The sequence below is a fragment of the Sphaeramia orbicularis genome, chromosome 21 (assembly GCF_902148855.1).
Source record: "Sphaeramia orbicularis chromosome 21, fSphaOr1.1, whole genome shotgun sequence".
NCBI classification, from domain to species: domain Eukaryota; kingdom Metazoa; phylum Chordata; class Actinopteri; order Kurtiformes; family Apogonidae; genus Sphaeramia; species Sphaeramia orbicularis.
Genome location: NC_043977.1, coordinates 27,306,419 through 27,327,078, shown reverse-complemented (window position 1 = coordinate 27,327,078; position 20,660 = coordinate 27,306,419). Strand labels below are relative to the sequence as shown.

The following is a 20,660-nucleotide window of genomic DNA, read 5'->3' as shown; positions in this document are numbered from 1 at the left end:
TGCTAAGTTATAGTTAAAAACAAACAAACAAACAAAACTTCCATACATTTTTAATATTACTATTGCACATAGGAAAAGTAGATGCTAAACAGTAAACAGTTTGTTTCAATTTGCTCATGTTTTTGTTTGAGGTTTTGTTGATTATGAAGGGTTAATGAGGAAACTATTACACTTTTAGATATGCAGTTGAAGTATTTATGACATTTAAGGAGTAAGTATGAGAAAATCCTTCCCATCAAAGCTCTACAGTGGTTGGTAAGATCTGCCTAAACCATCTCTGCAACACCCTTACTAATGCTGAGAACATCTGCCCAACACCCACCATTTGTAAGGACAATAGCCACCTCCAACATAGCCCTTGTGCAAACAAGATGTATGGCACTGAAATCCACAAGCCAACCACATTCTTGAAAAGGTATCTACTACCCCTTCCCCCAAAACTGGAGACACAGACATCCCACCCTATTCTCTGCTTGCACACATCTACAAACTTTTAGAGTTTCTACAGATTTCACAAATACCTGAGGTCTTTAATTGGTATAGTTTTTCCTTTTTTGCACACAATTATTCACCTTTACTTGAACATTTTATGCACATTTTGCAGTTTATATCTCTTTTTCTCTTTTTTTTTATTCAATGTCTATGGTTGATAACACCAAATCAGAAACCACTGAAAAGTTACTGCTGAAAATACTAATGCTGATTTAAAAAAGAAACATAAGTAACATCACAAATGTTTTATTAAATATTAGTTTTCTTAATTTTCAAAAAGTTCATACATCTATTCTTCTACAATTAAGAGGTTAAAATTTCAATATTTCTAGTAAAACCATATACCCCCTTAAATATGTTTATCTTGAATATTTATGCTAAAAATGAAAGATTAGGCGTCAGTAGAAAACAATCTCTCCCCTTAGGCCATATAAGGATTTTGAAGCCCTTCTTAGTTAAAAAAAAAATTAATAATAATAAAAATAAATAAATAAATAAATAAATAACCATAATGGCTATTTATCACAATTTAATACACAATGACAACTTTTACTTTTCATACTTTAAATAGGCTACAGTTTGTAAATAATACGTATATACTTAAGAACTATTTAGACAACCAACAATGAATTAATAAGCACACATTTGTAACCATATATTTATAAACCACTTCTTGAATAAACTGATCCAGACGTACAAAAAGAAGCACACATTAGTAAACTGATCCCAGGACAGTTAAGGAAAAGGCGGATACTAGATGAACACACTTCCGGTCTCTGAAACGAACAACTACCACCAAAATGGCGAAGATCGCCAAAACGCACGAAGGTAAAGTATTTGCAAAATATCTAAATTCCGCGTGTTTTTAGGTTACCTTTCTCACGAATAGGATGGAGCAGGGAAATCTGTAAGCAGGGGATTGTTTTGAGATGTACCTAACTGTGGAGAGCCGTCTTGAAATAGGATAATGTTCAGGTCAGGGTACGACGCAACGCGGACGGTTCAGATAATGGCGCTGGATGTTAGCAGTGCTAGCTTACTAGCTAATTATGCAGGATTTGTCACCGATTTAGCCTTTTCGGGCTAACACAAGTTAATGACACAATACAGCTGGAAATGCTTCATTTAATCTTCCAGCATGTATTGATGATTTAAATATTATCTACGTAACACTTGCTATCGTTTTTTCTGTAAAAGGCTTCCCGTGGCTAACCCAGTTACCGTAAGCCTCTTTTTACAACACGGCTCGGCCACACGTTGTAAATACGCATATTGTATTTATTGCGAAATAATGGCGTCCTCAAACAGTTTGCACTTTTGTCTTTGCGTGGTGAAAGTGATTTAACTGAAGTTGAAAAACATTTTGTGTATTGTTTTTGGAATACTACCAAATGTGTTATTTCACACTATCTCTTGTTTATGTCTCTGTAGACATAGAGGCCCAGATCCTGGAGATCCAGGGGATGAAGGCTACCCTGCTGGAGGATGGAGAGCAGGGTGTTGGCCTTGATTCCACTGGATTTTATGACCAGGAGATCTATGGAGGTAGTGACAGTCGCTTTGCTGGATATGTCACTTCCATTGCTGCTAATGAACAGGAGGATGTAAGTATTTAAACAATACACTTATTCACCACTCTGCTTTTCATATTAACAGCACACTGTATTTGCATCCTCCTCCTTCTTGTAGAATGTTATGATTTGCAGATGTTTTTATCTCTTGAGCTGGGACAATTTTGCCATTTCGGTAAAATTTGACTAGACTCCTTTTTCTTTCCTCAGGATGATGAAGATGACACATCAACAAGTTTGTTGGGACAAAAGAAACCAGGGTACCATGCACCGGTGGCAATTCTCAATGCCATTCCTCAGTCAGATGAGCAAGTATGTGATTATTTGTGCTAGGAATACACATATTTGATCACTGTTTTGCTGCCATCTTAACATACCAGTCAGTGAAATGAAAGCATTCAGATGTCTTTTTCAGACCCGTTGTAGAAGAAAACTATTTTGGTTATTCATTTTAAATCCTAGTGAAATACACTAAACCCATGTTCTTTTACAGTACGATCCATTTGCAGAGCATCGTCCACAGAAAATAGCAGAGCGGGAAGATGAGTACAAAGCCAGACGCAGACAGATGATCATCTCACCTGAACGTCTCGACCCCTTTGCTGATGGTAAATTTTAATACTTTTTGTCTCTATTACATCTCCCCATTTTCTCCCCCTTTTCACGGTTCACTTTTTTTGTGATTCCCTTTCATGACTCCCTATGGCTTCACACTCATAGTTTTGCTGTTCAACCCTTCGACCACTATGCAATAGCTTGCTTCCCAGACTTGATGCCTTCCCTGTGGTCAATCCTTTGTGGTTCAGGAACATTTTGTGTCATTGTGTGCTTTTCACTGAATATGGGACCTATTTGAATGAACTTATCCTTTTCAACAGGCCATCGGGGTACATAGATTGTGATTAGCAGTTTGGTTTAAAAAATTGTAGAGGATCACATTTTGTCGTGGTGCATGCTGTAAAATAATGTGAAGAGGCGGTAGGGTTACCATGCTTTTAAGTGGGACAGGTGGTTAGGTGCTCCAATCAATGTAGTAGTAAATCACCTAACAAACATGGGTCGCAGATGGGTTGTGTGTGAGTCGAAGGGTTAACAATCCCATGTGACCTTGAGCATAATTATTAGGGGAAAGTGCAGTGTTCTCATTTTGTAGCAAATGAGGAAGAGGGATAAAAGATTATGGGTGTAATTCACCTGTCAATATACGTTTGGTAGTTCTCAAGTAGTGATGCTCATAGATTCAGAGCTTTATGTGCCAAGGCAGCAGGGCTGTCCTTGGCTTGGTTAACCCAGAGGCATCATTGTCTAAGGATATAGAGAGGAAATTTTTCTGTCTGTACAGGGTTTTCTGTTAAATTTTGTTCATAAAACCTATTTACACACAGCCTTTGTGTCTCAGCATAGAGCACTCCGAGGCAAGTTAATTTAAACATAATATATGGCTAGCTTTTCTCACTGATCTGATGATCAGGATTTCTTTAATGGTGATTCTTTTATCTTGCTTGCCATGAATCACCTTTTAATGGTTCTGTCAGGCTCTTTCCTAGAGCATAGTAATATTTACTATGTATGTTGAAAGACCCTTAAAGTTTTATCCATTTTTTTGTATCATCACTTCCTCTGAAAATATGATCTGAGAATGGCCAGGTTTGGTCTAGATTAGGGCGTAATCTAAAGCCTGCATGTAGAGAGAGCTCTTTGTACAAAGTTGTTGTGTAAATATATTTTTATTTTACAACTCTCTCTGTAAAATAGAAATATGTTATCAAGAAAAATGTGTACCACAATACCACAGGCCCATACTAACTGTCCTTAATTTCTCTCCTACAGCAGTACTGCTTTGCCAGTCCTGTACTGCACTCTGTTAAGGGTGCAGCAACTCATCCTGTGTAGGTTATGGGGAACACAGAACTGTGCACTTGTCAGTTTGGTCAGGGTCCACTGGCTACTTGTTTGACTGGGGCCTGTGAGGGGAATCAGATGCAGCCCAGCTACATTGCAACTGGAAAATTAAAATCCAAATTATAATTATGTGATTATATTCAATCAGTTATCTTTGTCTTGAAAAGGAAGTCAAGATCTAAATTTTTCTAAATTTGATTAGGGCTATTATGAGTCACAATTTGCATTGTGAATCTGTCATATTTCTGAGGAGCAAGTGTAATTACAGTTGGGGTTTATTTTACTATAATATTTGCCTCATTTTATACTTGAATTCAAAGGTAGAAACTCATGTTTTTGATTTGTTCTGTGATGATGCCATTTCTAGATCTAGCTTGAAAATCTTGACTTCATTCTTAATCTCCTTGTTTGAATAATTGGGAATCTGGACCACATGGTCTCTTATCAGCTTTTTTCTAGTTGTATGGTTAAGCCCCAAGAAGATACTTTGTTTTTTTGAGTACCATAAATCAATGCAACACAGGTGGTATACTGTTGTGTGTGAGTTCAAACCCTTTTCCAAAGTGTTACTAATGGTAAAGAGAAATTTTCTAGGCTTCTTTTCTGCCGGTTGAAGTCTGACTGCAGAAGGACCCTTGGCACTGAAAGTGTACGTATTCTGAAGAGCACAGCCCAGGACCCCTGCATCAGTGATGGCTATAACATCTTAATCCATTTAAAGAAAACACCACAACCTCAGCTCTTCGCTCTATGTATCTGCTTGTTTTTTTTCTTAGAATGCAATGTCTGTATGTAAGAAAGACAAATGTGTGTATTTATATGTATGTATGTAATTCCCTAAGACTTTGATTTAAAACAGGAACATGATAAATTAATCTCTTGGTAAAGTGAGTCAGGGTTAGCTGGCTGTGTTTGTGCTTGCTGTGTTTATATAGACATGGGTCCCTAGAGTGTATACTGATGATTTCCCTCTCTTCTTGTTGGTGCTCTTTCGCGCAGGGGGCAAAACGCCGGACCCCAAGCTGCAGGTCAGGTCGTACGTGGACGTCATGTTGGAGCAGAACCTGTCCAAAGAGGAGGTAAATTGTACCCACAGTGCAGCATTGGATATGAACCATTCATATACTCTTACATTTACATACACCCAAACAGCTCTAGCATCATTTTGTGACATTGGTGTCTTTGTGAATATAGAGAGAGATTCGTCAGCAGCTGGCAGAGAAGGCCAAATCAGGGGACCTGAAAGCAGTCAACGGGTCCGCTGCCAGCCAAGCTGTCGCAAAACGTAAGCGTCGCTGGGACCAGACAGCTGATCAAACTCCTTCCAATGCAACACCCAAAAAGATGTCCAGCTGGGACCAGGCTGATGCCTCTGCTGAGGTATGGGATCCAAGAGGCAACCTTTTACTGCTAGATGGGTAACATCTGCTGGCATTGTAATGAATCTTATCTTACAGTGGTAGTTATAGACTCATATTTCCTTCGATAAGCTTTTTTACAGGCTCATGAGGCTGATGTGGAATCATTTGATCTGAAATAACCCAGTTTTTAAAGCTTGTTTAAAATTGTGTTTTGCATGATGGCATACAGTAGACTTTTCTTGAGAGCTGGGGGTGGACTTTGATGCAAGTACTCAATTCATGATTTCATATGGAGGAAAAAGTCTTGTGAAACCTCTTGACACTGGCTGTCAGGTCACATTTTTGTCATCATTGAGATGACCAAGATGATGAACACATTTCATTTAACTGTTTGAAACATGATGAATAAGGTTGATAGCTTTCTATGAACCATGCATTGACATTCTGCAAGTGAACATTTAACCCACGAGACTGAGCCCTGGATTCATGGGCGATGCATTCGTTTTGCTAAAAAGAGGAAGCCCATTAGCCATTCTCTACCCTCAAATTCACTGGTGAATTTATGAAGATGAATTTCAAGAATTGCCATTTCCACCTCAGTCATAATGACTGACTGTGGAAAACATGGTGAACAGTTTGTGTTTGTGGTTTCAGTTAGGAGTGGACAAAGGACAAAGTCATGGGATTATATGGCTAATGGCGCACATCAGCGTTGGTCATATCATTACAATATTAAAACCATAGTTTCTCACAGAACATGCAGGCTTAAATAGCAATTCTATGTCTTGATGTTCTAAATTGTCTTTTTCCAATCTCCTACAGACTCCAGGACACACTCCTGCACACACACCTTCAAATAGTCGATGGGATGAAACACCTGGCCGACCTAAAGGCAGTGAGACTCCGGGTGCCACTCCCAGTACCCGCATGTGGGACCCTACTCCTAGCCACACACCAGCCGGCGCTGCCACCCCTGGCAGAGACACGCCAGGCCATGCCACACCAGGCCACGGTGGAGCTACAGGAAGTGTACGTAAGAATCGCTGGGATGAAACTCCCAAAACAGAGAGAGAGACTCCTGGACATGGGAGCGGCTGGGCTGAAACACCTCGCACAGACAGAGGAGACGAGTCGGTGGGTGAGACTCCAACCCCAGGGGCCAGTAAGAGAAAGTCTCGTTGGGATTTAACACCTGCCAGTCAGATGGGATCCTCCACACCTCTGCTGACACCAGGAAAAACACCCATAGGAACACCTGCAATGAACATGGCAACACCAACACCAGGTTAACCATTACTGCCATCTCCAGATACTTGTGCATTAAATACTGTTATTTGATTTATACAATATATGTAATACCTTTTTATGTTTTTGGAAACTTTGAAATATTTGAAATTTTCTGAACCATAAAGCTGTTGTGATGAATTGGTTAACTATAAGTTTTAACTAAATAAATAATGAAGTCCCATGTAGCTATTGATTTTTGACCCCAGTATCTTGTGTTTTCCTCAGGGCACCTGATGAGCATGACTCCAGAGCAGTTACAGGCCTGGAGGTGGGAGAGGGAAATAGATGAGAGGAATCGGCCTCTTACAGATGAGGAGCTTGATGCCATGTTCCCAGAGGGATACAAGGTCTGCATCCCTTTTTAATATAGTTTCATTTCCGTAAATGTTTCTGCTTGTGTTGTATAGTAGGAAAACAATTTAGACTAATAATAATATAATTTTCCTTTATCCAGGTCTTGCCTCCACCAGCAGGGTATGTGCCGATTCGTACTCCTGCCCGTAAGCTGTCTGCTACACCCACCCCTATTGGAGGAATGACAGGGTTTCACATGCAGGCAGAGGACCGGACCACAAAACAGATGAATGATCAACCCTCAGGAAACCTCCCATTCCTCAAACCTGATGACATTCAGTATTTTGATAAACTTCTGGTAAGCATCAAACATGTACAGAAGCATGTGCGCACATCATGCGTAAAACAACATAAAATCCACAGCTTGCTGTTTGCCCTGACTGAAGTTCAACATTCCTGTCTGTATGTTTGTGTTAGGTGGAGGTGGATGAGTCCACACTTAGCCCTGAAGAACAGAAAGAGAGGAAAATCATGAAATTGCTGCTGAAAATAAAAAATGGGACACCCCCCATGAGAAAGGTCAGTACTTGTTACATCTTTACGGTTGACCTGTTTATAATTATCAAAAACTTTATTCCTTGACATTTGTTTTCTATTCCTGATACTATTTCCACCCACCTTGACTCTGCCTAGGAGAGTTTTGTCAGTATAAAGCACAAAAACACTATCCAATTTAAGATCAACACCCAGCACTAAACCTGTGTGTGGCTACAGCATATATATATTTGCTTACTAAATAAATCCTCTTGAGGAGGTGCTACTCAGGTCAGAATATAGACCATCATGCAGTGCAGGTAGAAGCAGACATTTCAACAAATCTGATCCTAGATCAGGATTAAATAACTCTAAAATCCAACAATCTGCGTTTTTGATTGGTCTATAAATTAATTGGTCTAACTGATTAAGGATATTTTTACATTAAGGTGACTGACCTGCTCTACTGTCACCGTATCTTGAGCCATTTATGTGGTTTTGGGATGCCAGAGTTGTATTGCATATGTTTATTTGGTTTCATGTTGTAGTTTGTTTTCTTAATTAGATTTATCAAACTGATAAAACAAAACACAATGAAACTTAAAAACTTGGCACTTGGAACCGAATTTGTCAGGAGTTCATTCTATATTTTTAATGTTGAGACACTGGACTCAAATGGAACAGAAGACAAACAAATGTGAGGGAATGTAAGTGAAATTGATCTTAAAATTGAATCTCAAGTAGGCTAATATGTAACATTTCACTTGTTGAACCTTGCTGAAACGTCATTTAAAGGGTCACTTGTTGCTTTCATCAGCTAATGACGTCTGTCTCTCTGCTTGTAGGCTGCTCTGCGTCAGATCACAGATAAAGCTCGTGAATTTGGAGCAGGTCCCTTGTTCAACCAAATTCTTCCACTGCTCATGTCACCCACCCTTGAGGACCAGGAGCGCCATCTGCTGGTTAAAGTTATTGACCGCATTCTCTACAAATTGGATGACTTGGTTCGACCATATGTGCACAAGGTTGGCTACGTTTGAATAATGCCTATTTATTATCTATATTAATAAATTGTGTACTCTCTAGTGACTTTCTAACATGGTTGTCTTTTTTTTCTCTCTTACATAGATCCTTGTGGTGATTGAGCCTTTACTGATTGATGAGGACTACTATGCCAGAGTAGAAGGCAGAGAGATTATCTCCAATTTAGCAAAGGTGAGATAGAGCACCACACACTGTGGACCCTGCAAACAATTCTCGCCTGTTCGACCAGTCTGTGGTCAGATCAGGGCTAGTAGTTTGCTACATTGACACCAACATGAGAGCTAGCAGACTTGACATCAGCGTCATATCTGTTCTCAACCTGCAACCGTTGGTTACAATCCAGAATTTGCTTAATATTAGTATTTTAACGCTAAAGTAATGTTAAATCCTGTTCACAAGCATAATTACATACCATACACAGTAGCATTCACAGCTGAAACACGATTGTCTCCCTCACTGTTGTGATTGGAAACAAAAGCCTTTCAAGCTTGTCATGTACAAAACTGTTTTGTGTGTGGTCTATTTATTGGCGTCATATCTGACATTTCTGTCTTCCTCCGGTGTGTCCTAGGCTGCTGGATTGGCTACAATGATTTCCACAATGCGACCTGATATTGACAACATGGACGAGTACGTCAGAAACACCACAGCCAGAGCCTTTGCCGTGGTGGCCTCTGCCCTGGGGATTCCCTCTCTCCTGCCCTTCCTCAAGGCTGTGTGTAAAAGCAAGAAGTCCTGGCAGGCGAGACACACAGGCATTAAGATTGTCCAGCAGATCGCTATCCTCATGGGCTGCGCCATTCTGCCGCACCTTCGTAGCTTGGTGGAGATTATCGAACACGGTGAGTGTTGACCATTAAGTGAAGGTGCCATTTAACCAGGTACTACTTAGCCATTATAGAAGAAATAATGAAAATAGGAAGACAAGATTTTCAGCTTCAAAGCCCCCTGTGTGGAAACCACAACGATGTGACTGGGCACTGCAGAACCTACAGGTCACAACCTTGTATCCTAACTGCTTTGACTTGTATTTTCCCCACAGGTTTGGTGGATGAGCAGCAGAAGGTGAGGACCATCAGTGCCTTGGCTATAGCTGCTCTTGCTGAAGCTGCTACACCTTATGGTATTGAGTCCTTCGACTCAGTCCTCAAGCCACTCTGGAAGGGTATCAGACAGCACAGAGGAAAGGTAAGAGCCTCAGCGTAGACGATAAAAGTATCTAATGCAAGATCCACACCCAGCACTAAGCCTACTTGTGGCTACAGTGTGAATATTTGCTTGCTAAAGAAATTCCTGCAAAGGGGCTGCTGCTGTCAGCAGAGGTCACATGACAGACCATTACTCTGCTGGGAGCATCAGACAGAAATAATTATCAGAGTTGTAAAAGTAAAAAACCTTGAACTAGGTTTTCATTCCTATTTCCTCTTCCCATGTTGTCACCAGGGTTTGGCTGCATTTCTCAAAGCTATTGGCTATCTGATCCCATTGATGGATGCTGAGTATGCCAACTACTACACCAGGGAGGTGATGTTGATCCTCATCAGAGAGTTCCAGTCTCCTGATGAGGAGATGAAAAAGATTGTGCTTAAGGTAAGGAATGGGACTGGACACCACTACAATATGACAATATTAGAGAATTTTGGGGTTATATAAAAGTCAGGATCTTTTTGCGACTCATTCTCGCCTGTTCAGTCGTTCCCTGGCTGTAACAGGGCTAGTAGTTCGCTAGATAAACTTCCAACATGAGAGTTAGCAGAGTTGACATCTCTGTCCTCTCTGTTCTCACCCTGCACCCGTTGGTTACATTTATAACTCTCATCCCAAACGTCTCTGCTCTGTCTGAACTCCAAAATAATTTAACAGGGTTTCTGGCCACCTGTTTCCTAACCTGCATGTCTGTCTTGTCTCATAGGTGGTAAAGCAGTGCTGTGGAACTGATGGTGTGGAAGCCAATTACATCAAGACTGAGATCCTGCCCCCCTTCTTCAAGCACTTCTGGCAGCATAGGATGGCTCTGGACAGACGCAACTACAGACAGGTTAGTGGAAACCCCTCATATCTCGAAACACCATGCACTGGTTCATTCACAACAGCACACTGTGGTTCTCTGATATGTGATGATTGTCTTTGAGGCTTTGGTTGGCAATCCTTTATAGAAAGCAGACTGTTGGAGCAACAAATGGCAAGAATAGAATATGGTATTAATCTATGTTTGTGACATGGACAGTGAAATTTATTTTTTAATTGTTTTTGACCATCGGCACTGAAAACATTATTTTTCAGTATTTCATTACTTGGTAAGAACAAATTTCATACCAAAAAATGAAACGGTAGCTTAACATGAACAGTAATTAGTGTGTGAAAGTTTACATTACATGATACAATTGGCTGATACATTTTTTGACAATAGAATTTATTGACCTCTGATCAGCTGTGTTGGGGCACAAAGGGAGGTGGTGTATGATCTACATGGATCATGTTATATGCTCCACTTTCACTTTTTCAACTATTTTCTTGTCATAGTTGGTGGATACCACAGTGGAGCTGGCCAACAAAGTGGGAGCAGCAGAGATCATTTCTCGCATTGTGGACGACCTGAAGGATGAGGCAGAACAGTACAGAAAAATGGTGATGGAGACCATTGAAAAAATTATGGGCAACCTGGGTGCAGCTGACATTGATCACAAGCTGGAGGAACAGTTGATCGACGGCATCCTCTATGCCTTCCAGGAACAGACGACAGAGGTGAGGCTAACAACATGCATCACTTAAGCACTGTTTGGAAACCTGTGTTTTAACATGCAGCAAGCATATGTGGACTAAAGGAAGAACAAAATTAACAGACTGTTTTTGTTTTGTCTTTTTTCAGGACTCAGTGATGTTGAATGGTTTTGGTACAGTGGTGAATGCCCTTGGGAAGCGTGTGAAACCCTACTTACCACAGATCTGTGGTACAGTCCTGTGGCGTCTGAACAACAAGTCAGCCAAAGTCCGTCAGCAGGCTGCTGACCTCATCTCCCGTACAGCGGTGGTCATGAAGACTTGCCAGGAGGTGACCTATAAAGACATCTGCACACATACGCAGTGACTCGTCATCTAACCCATTCACTAATTTGTGTTCTTGTTTGATTTTACAGGAGAAATTGATGGGTCACTTGGGTGTGGTGTTGTACGAGTACCTGGGAGAAGAGTACCCTGAAGTGCTGGGTAGTATCCTGGGAGCTTTGAAGGCCATTGTTAACGTTATTGGTACGTCACCTTAATCAACAACCTTTATTTTCTGTTACATCTATGTGAGCATGGATTTCATTTGCACTGAGTCTGTTACTGAGATTTCAGGATGTCAAGCCATAGAAATTCTGGACTAATGCATTCTTTATTCACAGGCATGCACAAGATGACTCCACCAATCAAAGACCTGCTTCCTCGTCTAACTCCCATTCTCAAGAACAGACATGAGAAGGTGCAGGAGAACTGTATTGACCTGGTGGGAAGGATTGCTGACAGGTCAGTAGATTCAGACTCACATTGACCGGCTACTGTACTATCAGTGTCTTAATACAGAATCATAATAGAATCATTTCACCACAAGATTGCAGGTTATTTTAAAGCTTGGTTTTAAACAAGCCGAGGAAATATCTGCAGCAAGTAAAGCTCTCTTGCTGAAGCACATTTTGGGTTTTTCATAATCATGGAGTCCTTTGTAGACCTAATGCTTTATGACCTTATAGATAAGACGGTAAAACAAAAAATCTTACCTTCAACTCACACAATTGTCTGTCTGCAGTGTTATTAACCACCCAGTCTCTATAAGCCAGCAGTACTGTTTCTGACTATAACTCTGCATAGGCAGCTTGTGTCTTTTTTTTTTTTTTTTTTATAAACATGTTTTCAGTACAAGTTAATTGTTTTCACCACAATTTCCTGATGATAACAATGTAAATGTCAGAATGAAAATGACTTAGAAAATGAGCATTTCAACTCCTTAGTCCAGGGAAATGTCAGTATCTTTGAAGTGCGTCTCTGATCAGACATCTTCACAAGTCTATCCTAACGCTGTTGACTAATCCTTGTGTCTCTTTAATATTTCAGGGGTGCTGAATATGTGTCAGCCAGGGAGTGGATGAGGATTTGCTTTGAACTGCTGGAGCTGCTCAAAGCTCACAAAAAAGCCATCCGCAGAGCCACTGTCAACACATTTGGTTACATCGCCAAGGCCATCGGGTATGTGGACATTGAGTTTTTGCTGATCTCTTGGACCATATCTTTTGATTCTGTTGATTTGACATGCGTTCATTTCCCTGGACCTAACCTGTTCTATGTCTTTGTGTCTCCTCAGTCCCCATGATGTCTTAGCCACTTTGCTCAATAACCTAAAGGTCCAGGAGCGTCAGAACAGAGTCTGTACGACCGTGGCCATTGCCATTGTTGCCGAGACCTGCTCGCCATTCACTGTCCTACCTGCGCTCATGAACGAATACCGTGTGCCTGAGCTTAACGTGCAGAATGGCGTACTTAAGTCCCTGTCCTTCCTGTTTGAATACATCGGAGAGATGGGTAAAGACTATATCTATGCCGTCACACCCCTGCTGGAGGACGCACTAATGGACAGGTGAGGTGGAGGGGTGGGGTTTGTGGAGTCTCAGTCTTCTGGTGGTTTTCTAATCTTGACTGAAATCATGCCTCAAGTTTTTGATGAAAATGAATCTCACGACTATCCACTGTTGTGTTTGAAAAAGCACCAGATTGAATATGAACCCTTTATCCAAAAGCTCACAGCGGATTAAACAGACACTACAGAGGGGCTTTTTTGAGCCACCATAGCGTAATGAGGCTTCTAGATATCTCTAAATATGACCTTTTAAAATATGTCGCCAAACCCATGCAACTTCGCATTTATGATTTTCTTTCTATTTACGCCAACATCTGCTGAAATTTGACACTTTATATTTGCTGTCTTGCAGAGACTTGGTCCACAGACAGACAGCGAGTGCAGTTGTCCAGCACATGTCACTGGGGGTCTACGGGTTTGGCTGTGAGGACTCCCTCAACCACTTGCTGAATTATGTGTGGCCCAATGTGTTTGAGACATCGCCTCACGTAATCCAGGCTGTTATGGGTGCCTTGGAAGGTCTGAGGGTTGCAATTGGACCGTGCCGCATGCTTCAGTACTGCTTACAGGTAAGAATCATTTAATTCCCAAAAAAAGGGTATTTTTTTCTAAATACAAGGAAAATTATGTCTCCACAACCTTGTTTTATTGAGGACTTGCAGCTGATGTCACTGGTCATGCGATTGTTGTTTACACCACCATATTGGTAGGCATGCTATCTGGATCCAGAAAGTCAGAACTGTTGCTTTATATTGTGTTTTTCTTTGGACTCGTGCTTGCGTGTTTTGTTATTTGTGAGTATGTCTGCTTGTGAAAAAGGCACCATACTGTACATGAGTTTCAATGTTTACTAACAACAGTGACTAGGAGGCAAAAACACGAGTACTAGCTACCAGCCGGCTCACATCAGCCGCGTACACCTCCAGGCTCTCCCCCGGAACTCGTGAATGAGCCGATATGTTAGCTCTAAAACAGTCCATTAACTGTCTCTGTCCGCGCATCAACAGCATGTATTGCCTTTCAGTGATATTCCAGACTGGAAGTACTCCGGTGATAAAAAATAATTGCACGTCAGTGCTTCCAAACAACTGTGTCCTTCTCAACCCCACCATCTGAAGACATTTAAAATTATAATGTCCGTGTAAAAAAAACACTACTTTTACACATGTTTATGTCCCCACCAGTGTATTTACAGTTGTGAGTGACTGACAGGAGTCTTAAGCCCACTAATCAGTACTAATACTAATAAGCCCATTAATATGTGATGTTCAGTTGTTCAAAGCAAGCAAAAGGGGCCCTGAAGTGGTCAGAATAAGCTGCACTAACATATGTTTTGTCCTTTCCGTGTTACCGTAGTCAGTTCGGACATAGAACTAACAGACATGTTTCTTTCACTCTTGTTTGTATGGCCCCAAAAACGTTTGCCTGCGAGTATTTTATGTTCAGTTGTTGTAAGAATGAATAGTATCAAATATCTCTGATGTGAGCCTTTGTTGCTGAATAAAAAGACGCTGTAAATCTTTAATTAACCTGTAAATGCTAATCGTTAGTGTGTCTATGGATTTTCCCATTCAAGTTAGCATCGAGATAAAATGACTGCTAATAACATCGTAAATGAGTAAAGGTTAGTTCAAAGGCTGACATATTAGACCTAAACACAACCAATGAATTTACATAAACTTAGCATGAGCCTGCATAAAGAATTAGCAACCCATCTCCGACTGCTTGCATAAACAAATTAGCTTAAACATCAGCATTACTTGTAAAGTTCGCCGGTTTTCTCCTCTCAGCCGGCACATACACACAGCACCGGTGTGTGGACCGGCAAAATAAAAGCATGAGTTTCAAAATAAGAGTCCGTATGTATAAATCAACTAAGACTTGCTTGAAAGGCAGAACAATAATAAAACGGCGTTAACGTGAGATAAAAAAATTGTCGGCGTTATTTAATGAATGCGTTAACGCGGTAATAATGCGTTAACTTGCCCACCCCTTGTACAAATAATAACAGATGACGCCGGGCCCAGTGAAACATCTGATTCCTTAAGACGTGGAACCAGTTCAACTCGGCTCAGCTCATCTCCTGTTGTTGTGCACCTCATTTCCTTTCCCCTACCTTCGGAAACTTGTATTTGAGGGGGTACAACGTTTGTTGCCCGCACCAGAACTGGGCCCAGCGTTCACTCTGCCACTACATTCACAATCACCGCTTAATAGCATATCAAATATGCGACGTTCCTATAAATGAGTCACATGCTGTGGACAAATGTTTGAGCAGATTGGAAGGATTCCACCCTTTTGAAGAAACTGAAGCTTTGCAAGTGTTACAAGTGGACCTGGTGTTGTCTTTTTAGACCGTTTCTGCCTCAACACCATGTTGGCTACGTACTGACCAAAACAATGCAGCGTACACGTGACGTCATCATGCATGCGCAACAAAGGCGCAATCGATAAGCAGAATTGTTTAGCAGGCAGGCAAATGATTCCAAGGAATCAAGCTACTGGGATCCGGTTTTCTAAAAGAACCGGTTCTCAATTCCCATCCCTAATCAAAGCTTTATTTTGTTATCAAGACAAAGTCATAATGATGAATCATTTGTTTCCTTCATCTTCAGGGTCTGTTCCATCCAGCCAGGAAAGTGAGAGATGTCTACTGGAAGATTTATAACTCCATCTACATCGGCTCACAAGATGCCCTCATCGCCCACTACCCACAAGTCAACAACGACGAGAAAAATATTTACGTCCGTTATGAGCTGGAGTATGTCTTGTAAATACAAATTTATGTGCTCAGTTTTTCTCCTCCCATCTCTCCCAACATTTTCTTACTTGATCTAGAACAGTCGATTCAGTTTGTTTTTGTTTTTTTTAGATTGGTCAGTGTTTCCCGTCACTGGCATCCTTGGCTAGATGCCACGATTGAAATTTAAAATGTCACATTTGGGGAAATACATGAAGGAACATTGTAGAGTCTGTATGTACTTTTTTATTTTTTCTCTTTTGTTCCTGATAAACGGCTAAGGTCAGACAGGCCTTCATTGTGGAATGAACAGTCAGAAAAATGTTTTAAATATTTGGACTATATTGTGTGTGTGTATTGATAGGCCTCTGTACTGGCTGCTCCCTTTACACACCCTCTCATTTCACACCACCTCTGTTCTTATTTCATCGTTGCTTTATTTAACCAAATAAAATGTTTGTGTATAAAATTCACTCACTGCATTTTTAGTTGTTTTTTTTTTTCCCATAGTACTGTACAAACAAAAATAAATATAGACCTTATAAAATCATTAAAATAGCTATATTGGGGCGAAACACTGAAAGCAACACACCTGCAAGTACCTGCTTTTATCTCATAAATTAACACTGAAATATTGGAAATGGGTCAACGACCTGAAATGCTGTAGTTAATAGGAATCCCAGGTCGTAGCTACTTGTTAGATGTGGAATGCATCTGCCTTATATCATTTCGGAGCCAAAGATCACAACCATTTGTCTGATTATGGGGGTGGGTCAAGTGTGTCTTAATGCAGTAACGTACTGCCATCTGTGACGTGCTGTTTATCCAGCTTTGGCTTTTTTATCCATGACTCTTAGATTTGCTGTAGGTATATCCAAGTTCATCCTGACAGTTGGATCTGTTTAACCCCCTGTAGAAATCAAAACTTAACGGGGTCATGACTAATCTACTTGTCATGTTAAATTAATTATTTAATGCCTATTTTATAGTATACTTCTATCCCTTTATGTACAATTTACTTCAATAATATTAGCTCATTTTCTTAGGATTTTTTCATCTCCCTCCAGTCTAGTGAAAACAAGTGTTTGCATTAAACTGAAGAATTAACTTATTTTATAGGTTGAGAAACTTCTTAAGCCAAACAAGTGGTACCAGGCACAACAGACCCCACCCCTTGCACATATTGTAGCTTATTTTGGCATTGATCCAGCTGATGTCAGCATATGAACTGCCTCTATATATGTGTCAGTTTTGAAGTAAACTGAAACAAAATCAAAGTTTTTGTAGACATTTGAAATTTCGCCCGCTATATGTAAAGTGAGAAAAAAAATATTCAAAAATTCATAAAAAATTTGAACTTTGACCTACTTTTCCCAAAATGTAGTGACATCTATTCTTTGTCACTGGCAACCTATAAACCCAGTTTGGTATGAATTCAACCAATAGTTTTGCTGCTAAAGTGTCAACAAACAATACTCCTTGCCTCTCTACAAGATAATAGACTCAAACTCTTGGATTTGGTGTAAAATACATCATCACAAAGTTGAAAGTGGCATCTTTTTTTTGCTGAGCCTATGAAAATTTGACTTAAGAGATGCATGGTTTGTTAGTACGACAGTACAAACATATTCAAGTATATACCACATAGCTGTAGATCGTGACCCAACAGTATATAAGTAGCTCAATTGAGCTCAGTCTTCAACAAATACAGCTTTTAATTGCACAAACGAGTAATACAACAGAAGAACAATAACAGTAAAACAGACTGGGGCCATCAGTGACTACTTTTACTTTTCATATTTTATGTACATTTTCCTGATAATAGAGTTTTGGGTGCAGAACATTTATTTTTAATGGAGTACTTTCATCATGTGGTGTTAAAGTATTAGACATTAGAAGAGTTTTATCCTGCAGCCTTTCAACTGGCTGTAATAGTGGAATAGTTGGGGTTAATTGGCTCTGTTGAGGAGGATTAGACAGCAGCAGACCTAGTTTCCTTGTTATCATCCACCTTAGACACAACAAGATAAAGAAATGAACAGGAGGGCTGTCTGGGTTCTCTTGTTTAGGATGAGTCAACACTCACATCATATGGGTGAACTCATCCTGAAAACAAACTCCAGGCTATCCTACGACGGGTTCAAGCTCACATCTGCAGAACCTTCTTATTCCTTTACTGTTCAAGTGTTCCGTAATGTTTTAATGTCTTCCCTTCTCTATCTGTGTGACCTTTTTGGAGTCATTCCTCCATCACTCCCTTTCAGTCACGTCACATATGTAGCTGATAAATGAATTGGGAATTGAGCCTCTCTAAAAAAAGCACTGAGACCGTCCTACACACATGCATGAACGCTCATACCCATACAATGGAAAAAAACCTCCCCCACTCTCCTCTTTCATTCACTTCAGCTCACCACTGCTGTGCTGCCAGGCTCGTGTGCTTTGACCCAGATTCCCCCTGTAGTCACCATCAGGCTCTGGGTCTCCTAATCTACGAAGGCAATAAGTCTGTTTAGTAAGTGTGTGTGAGGTAGCTGAAGAAAAACTGTCGGAAAAAATGTGTGTGTGCCTGTTAAATAAGCTTCCATTACGTGTCTGGTGTAGTTGAAACTTGTACAAAAGAGTATTTATATGTCAAATATATTCACTCTTGGGTGAGTCAGGGCTTGTCCGACCCAGGTCACATGTTCCCACAGGCATGTCTACTGTACTGTGATGTACTTTATGGTTAATTTAGTATTATAAATGTGTATTTGTTGTGTAATCAGCAGAATAAAAAGCAAACAGAATGTAAGATAATATGATATCTTCTGGGCAAGAGCTTCCTGCAGATTTCTGTCATTCTGATCTTTGAAAAGCATCTCCACAAACATAACAAAGCATGAAAAATACTTGTTGGTGTTTCTGCTGCTGCGGGTTTTGTGTGTTTGTTGAGTCAATACCCAGACCTGGTAGGTAGGAAGGTGGGTACACTTCCTGAGTCTGTGACCTGCCTCAGGGAAATGACTGTGATTGGAAACATTTCCACAGAGAAACAACAACAAACACACGAGGTGACATGAGCAGTGATACAGCAGGATACTAGATGATGGTGCTACAACTTTAATGTAGGCCTCAGCCTTCTTAACAGGGGTTTATGGTCTGTGTAATGTAATAACAGCTCATAAGGAGAGTACTGTAAAAAAGGCCTGTGCAAAAATAAGAAAATTAAACTCCTTATTGGGTTAAAATGTTGCATTTCAAGTAAGAGTATCTGCCAGTGCAGTAGGAAAATTGCACTTATCAAGTTTTCTTAAAATAAGAAAATAATATCTAAGGATTACAGAATGCTAAAAGTTGTATTTTAAGCAGAATATACTTGTTTAAAGTCTTCATAGTAAGATTTAAAAATTATATATATTTATATATATATATATATATGTGTGTGTGTGTGTATATATGTGTATATATATATATATATATATATATATATATATATGTATGTGTGTGTGTGTGTGTGTACATATATATATATATATATATATATATATATATATATATATATAAATCTATTGTTAACTCAACATAAACCCAGTGTTTCCATCCACTGTCATTAAATAAACTCCATGGGTTTTACTGGTGAATCAATGTTGTAGAAGATGACGGTGTTTCCACGTTTACTACGGAGCCTCTGAACGTCCAAATGGGTCATATCTGATGACCATGAAAAGAAAACAAACTGCATTTTACACCAACTATTTCAAAATATTAATACGATTGGTGGATTAAAAGTTATTTTACATTTTAGATCAGTAGATGATTTTGGTTGACGGAGGGTGTTTGGGTTTTTATGGGTTAAAAGGATTAAGTCTCAATAATACATCTAAAAAATGATCTTTCAAGATAAATATTCCAAATTCAAGTCAGTTTAAGTCAGATATTCTTTTTTTTTTTGCAGAGCGACTCATTTTGGAGCTTTTTTTTAGTATTCTAAACAGTCTACAACATTAAATTAATATTAGTGTGATTTGCTTCACTATGGGATGCATTCACAGTCGCATCGTCTATGTCACACAGTACAATATGTGCATTAATTTTTCAAGATTTCGTGTCAATGATGGGAGAGTTAGATCACTGAGTAAAGTCTTCTCCATCGCATCCTAAAGATTCTCGGTGGAGTTCAGGTCTGGACTCTGTGGGGGTCAATGCATGTGTGAAAATGATGTCTCATACTCCCTGAACAATCTGACCCTGATGAATCCCGGTGTCGTCATCTTGGAATATATATGTGTCATCAAAGAAGAAAAAAAATCATACATATACAAATATTCAGGTTCAGATTACCTCATTTTATGGAATCAGACCCCCACAGGCTTATACTGTAGGCACTAGGCATGATGGGTAATCACTTGGTCTGCCTCTCTTCTCTCTCCTGATGTGAAATTATAACCCATTATGGACGCCTTTGGCCAATCACAGGGCTTTTTCAGAGAAGGGGTGTAAACACAGCTCACTGACAGCTATAAGTGCTTTAAAGACTCTATCAGACAGATCAGACTGTTGTCAAAGAACTAACTTGGCAGCTCATTTACCCGAGATATTTTGGTCTATACTGTGGACAGACAGGAGGGTGAGTATTTTCAGATGATTGTGTTGTTTTTCTAATTTCTGCTGATATCTACAGCAGTGAAATGCACCATACCTATCCATGAATAGAGTATTAATCACAAAAAATCATATATGACGGTGATACTGTGCATACAGTGCACACAGGGACTATTCTTGTAAGTTCACTGTTACATAAGCTTTGTTAAGTAAGGTTACATTCTCAGCTTTTCACTGGT

The 20,660-nt window shown here is 39.9% G+C and overlaps 1 protein-coding gene across 3 annotated transcripts; it reads left to right on the top strand.

Annotated features, from left to right (window-relative positions):
* The first annotated feature begins 1,292 nt into the window (after nt 1–1,292).
* sf3b1 (splicing factor 3b, subunit 1) lies at nt 1,293–16,310 on the top strand. Of its 3 annotated transcripts, XM_030125668.1 has the most exons (24): nt 1,293–1,320; nt 1,924–2,096; nt 2,274–2,375; nt 2,557–2,671; nt 4,965–5,044; nt 5,160–5,345; nt 6,149–6,611; nt 6,839–6,960; nt 7,068–7,265; nt 7,385–7,486; nt 8,287–8,466; nt 8,570–8,656; nt 9,057–9,327; nt 9,528–9,673; nt 9,929–10,075; nt 10,398–10,523; nt 11,009–11,230; nt 11,355–11,537; nt 11,623–11,734; nt 11,872–11,992; nt 12,578–12,709; nt 12,825–13,097; nt 13,450–13,666; nt 15,713–16,310. In XM_030125668.1, the coding sequence occupies exons 1-24, from the start codon at nt 1,293–1,295 to the stop codon at nt 15,869–15,871; spliced, it is 3,945 nt and encodes a 1,314-aa protein (XP_029981528.1). In that variant the 3' UTR covers nt 15,872–16,310. The 3 variants fall into 3 exon arrangements, with proteins under 3 accessions (XP_029981528.1, XP_029981530.1, XP_029981529.1); XM_030125670.1 differs by lacking the exons at nt 1,293–1,320; nt 1,924–2,096; nt 2,274–2,375; nt 2,557–2,671 and adding exons at nt 2,678–3,952; nt 4,560–4,614 and having other exon boundaries at nt 15,713–15,871; XM_030125669.1 differs by lacking the exons at nt 1,293–1,320; nt 1,924–2,096; nt 2,274–2,375; nt 2,557–2,671 and adding an exon at nt 2,678–4,614 and having other exon boundaries at nt 15,713–15,871.
* Nucleotides 16,311–20,660: the final 4,350 nt, after the last annotated feature.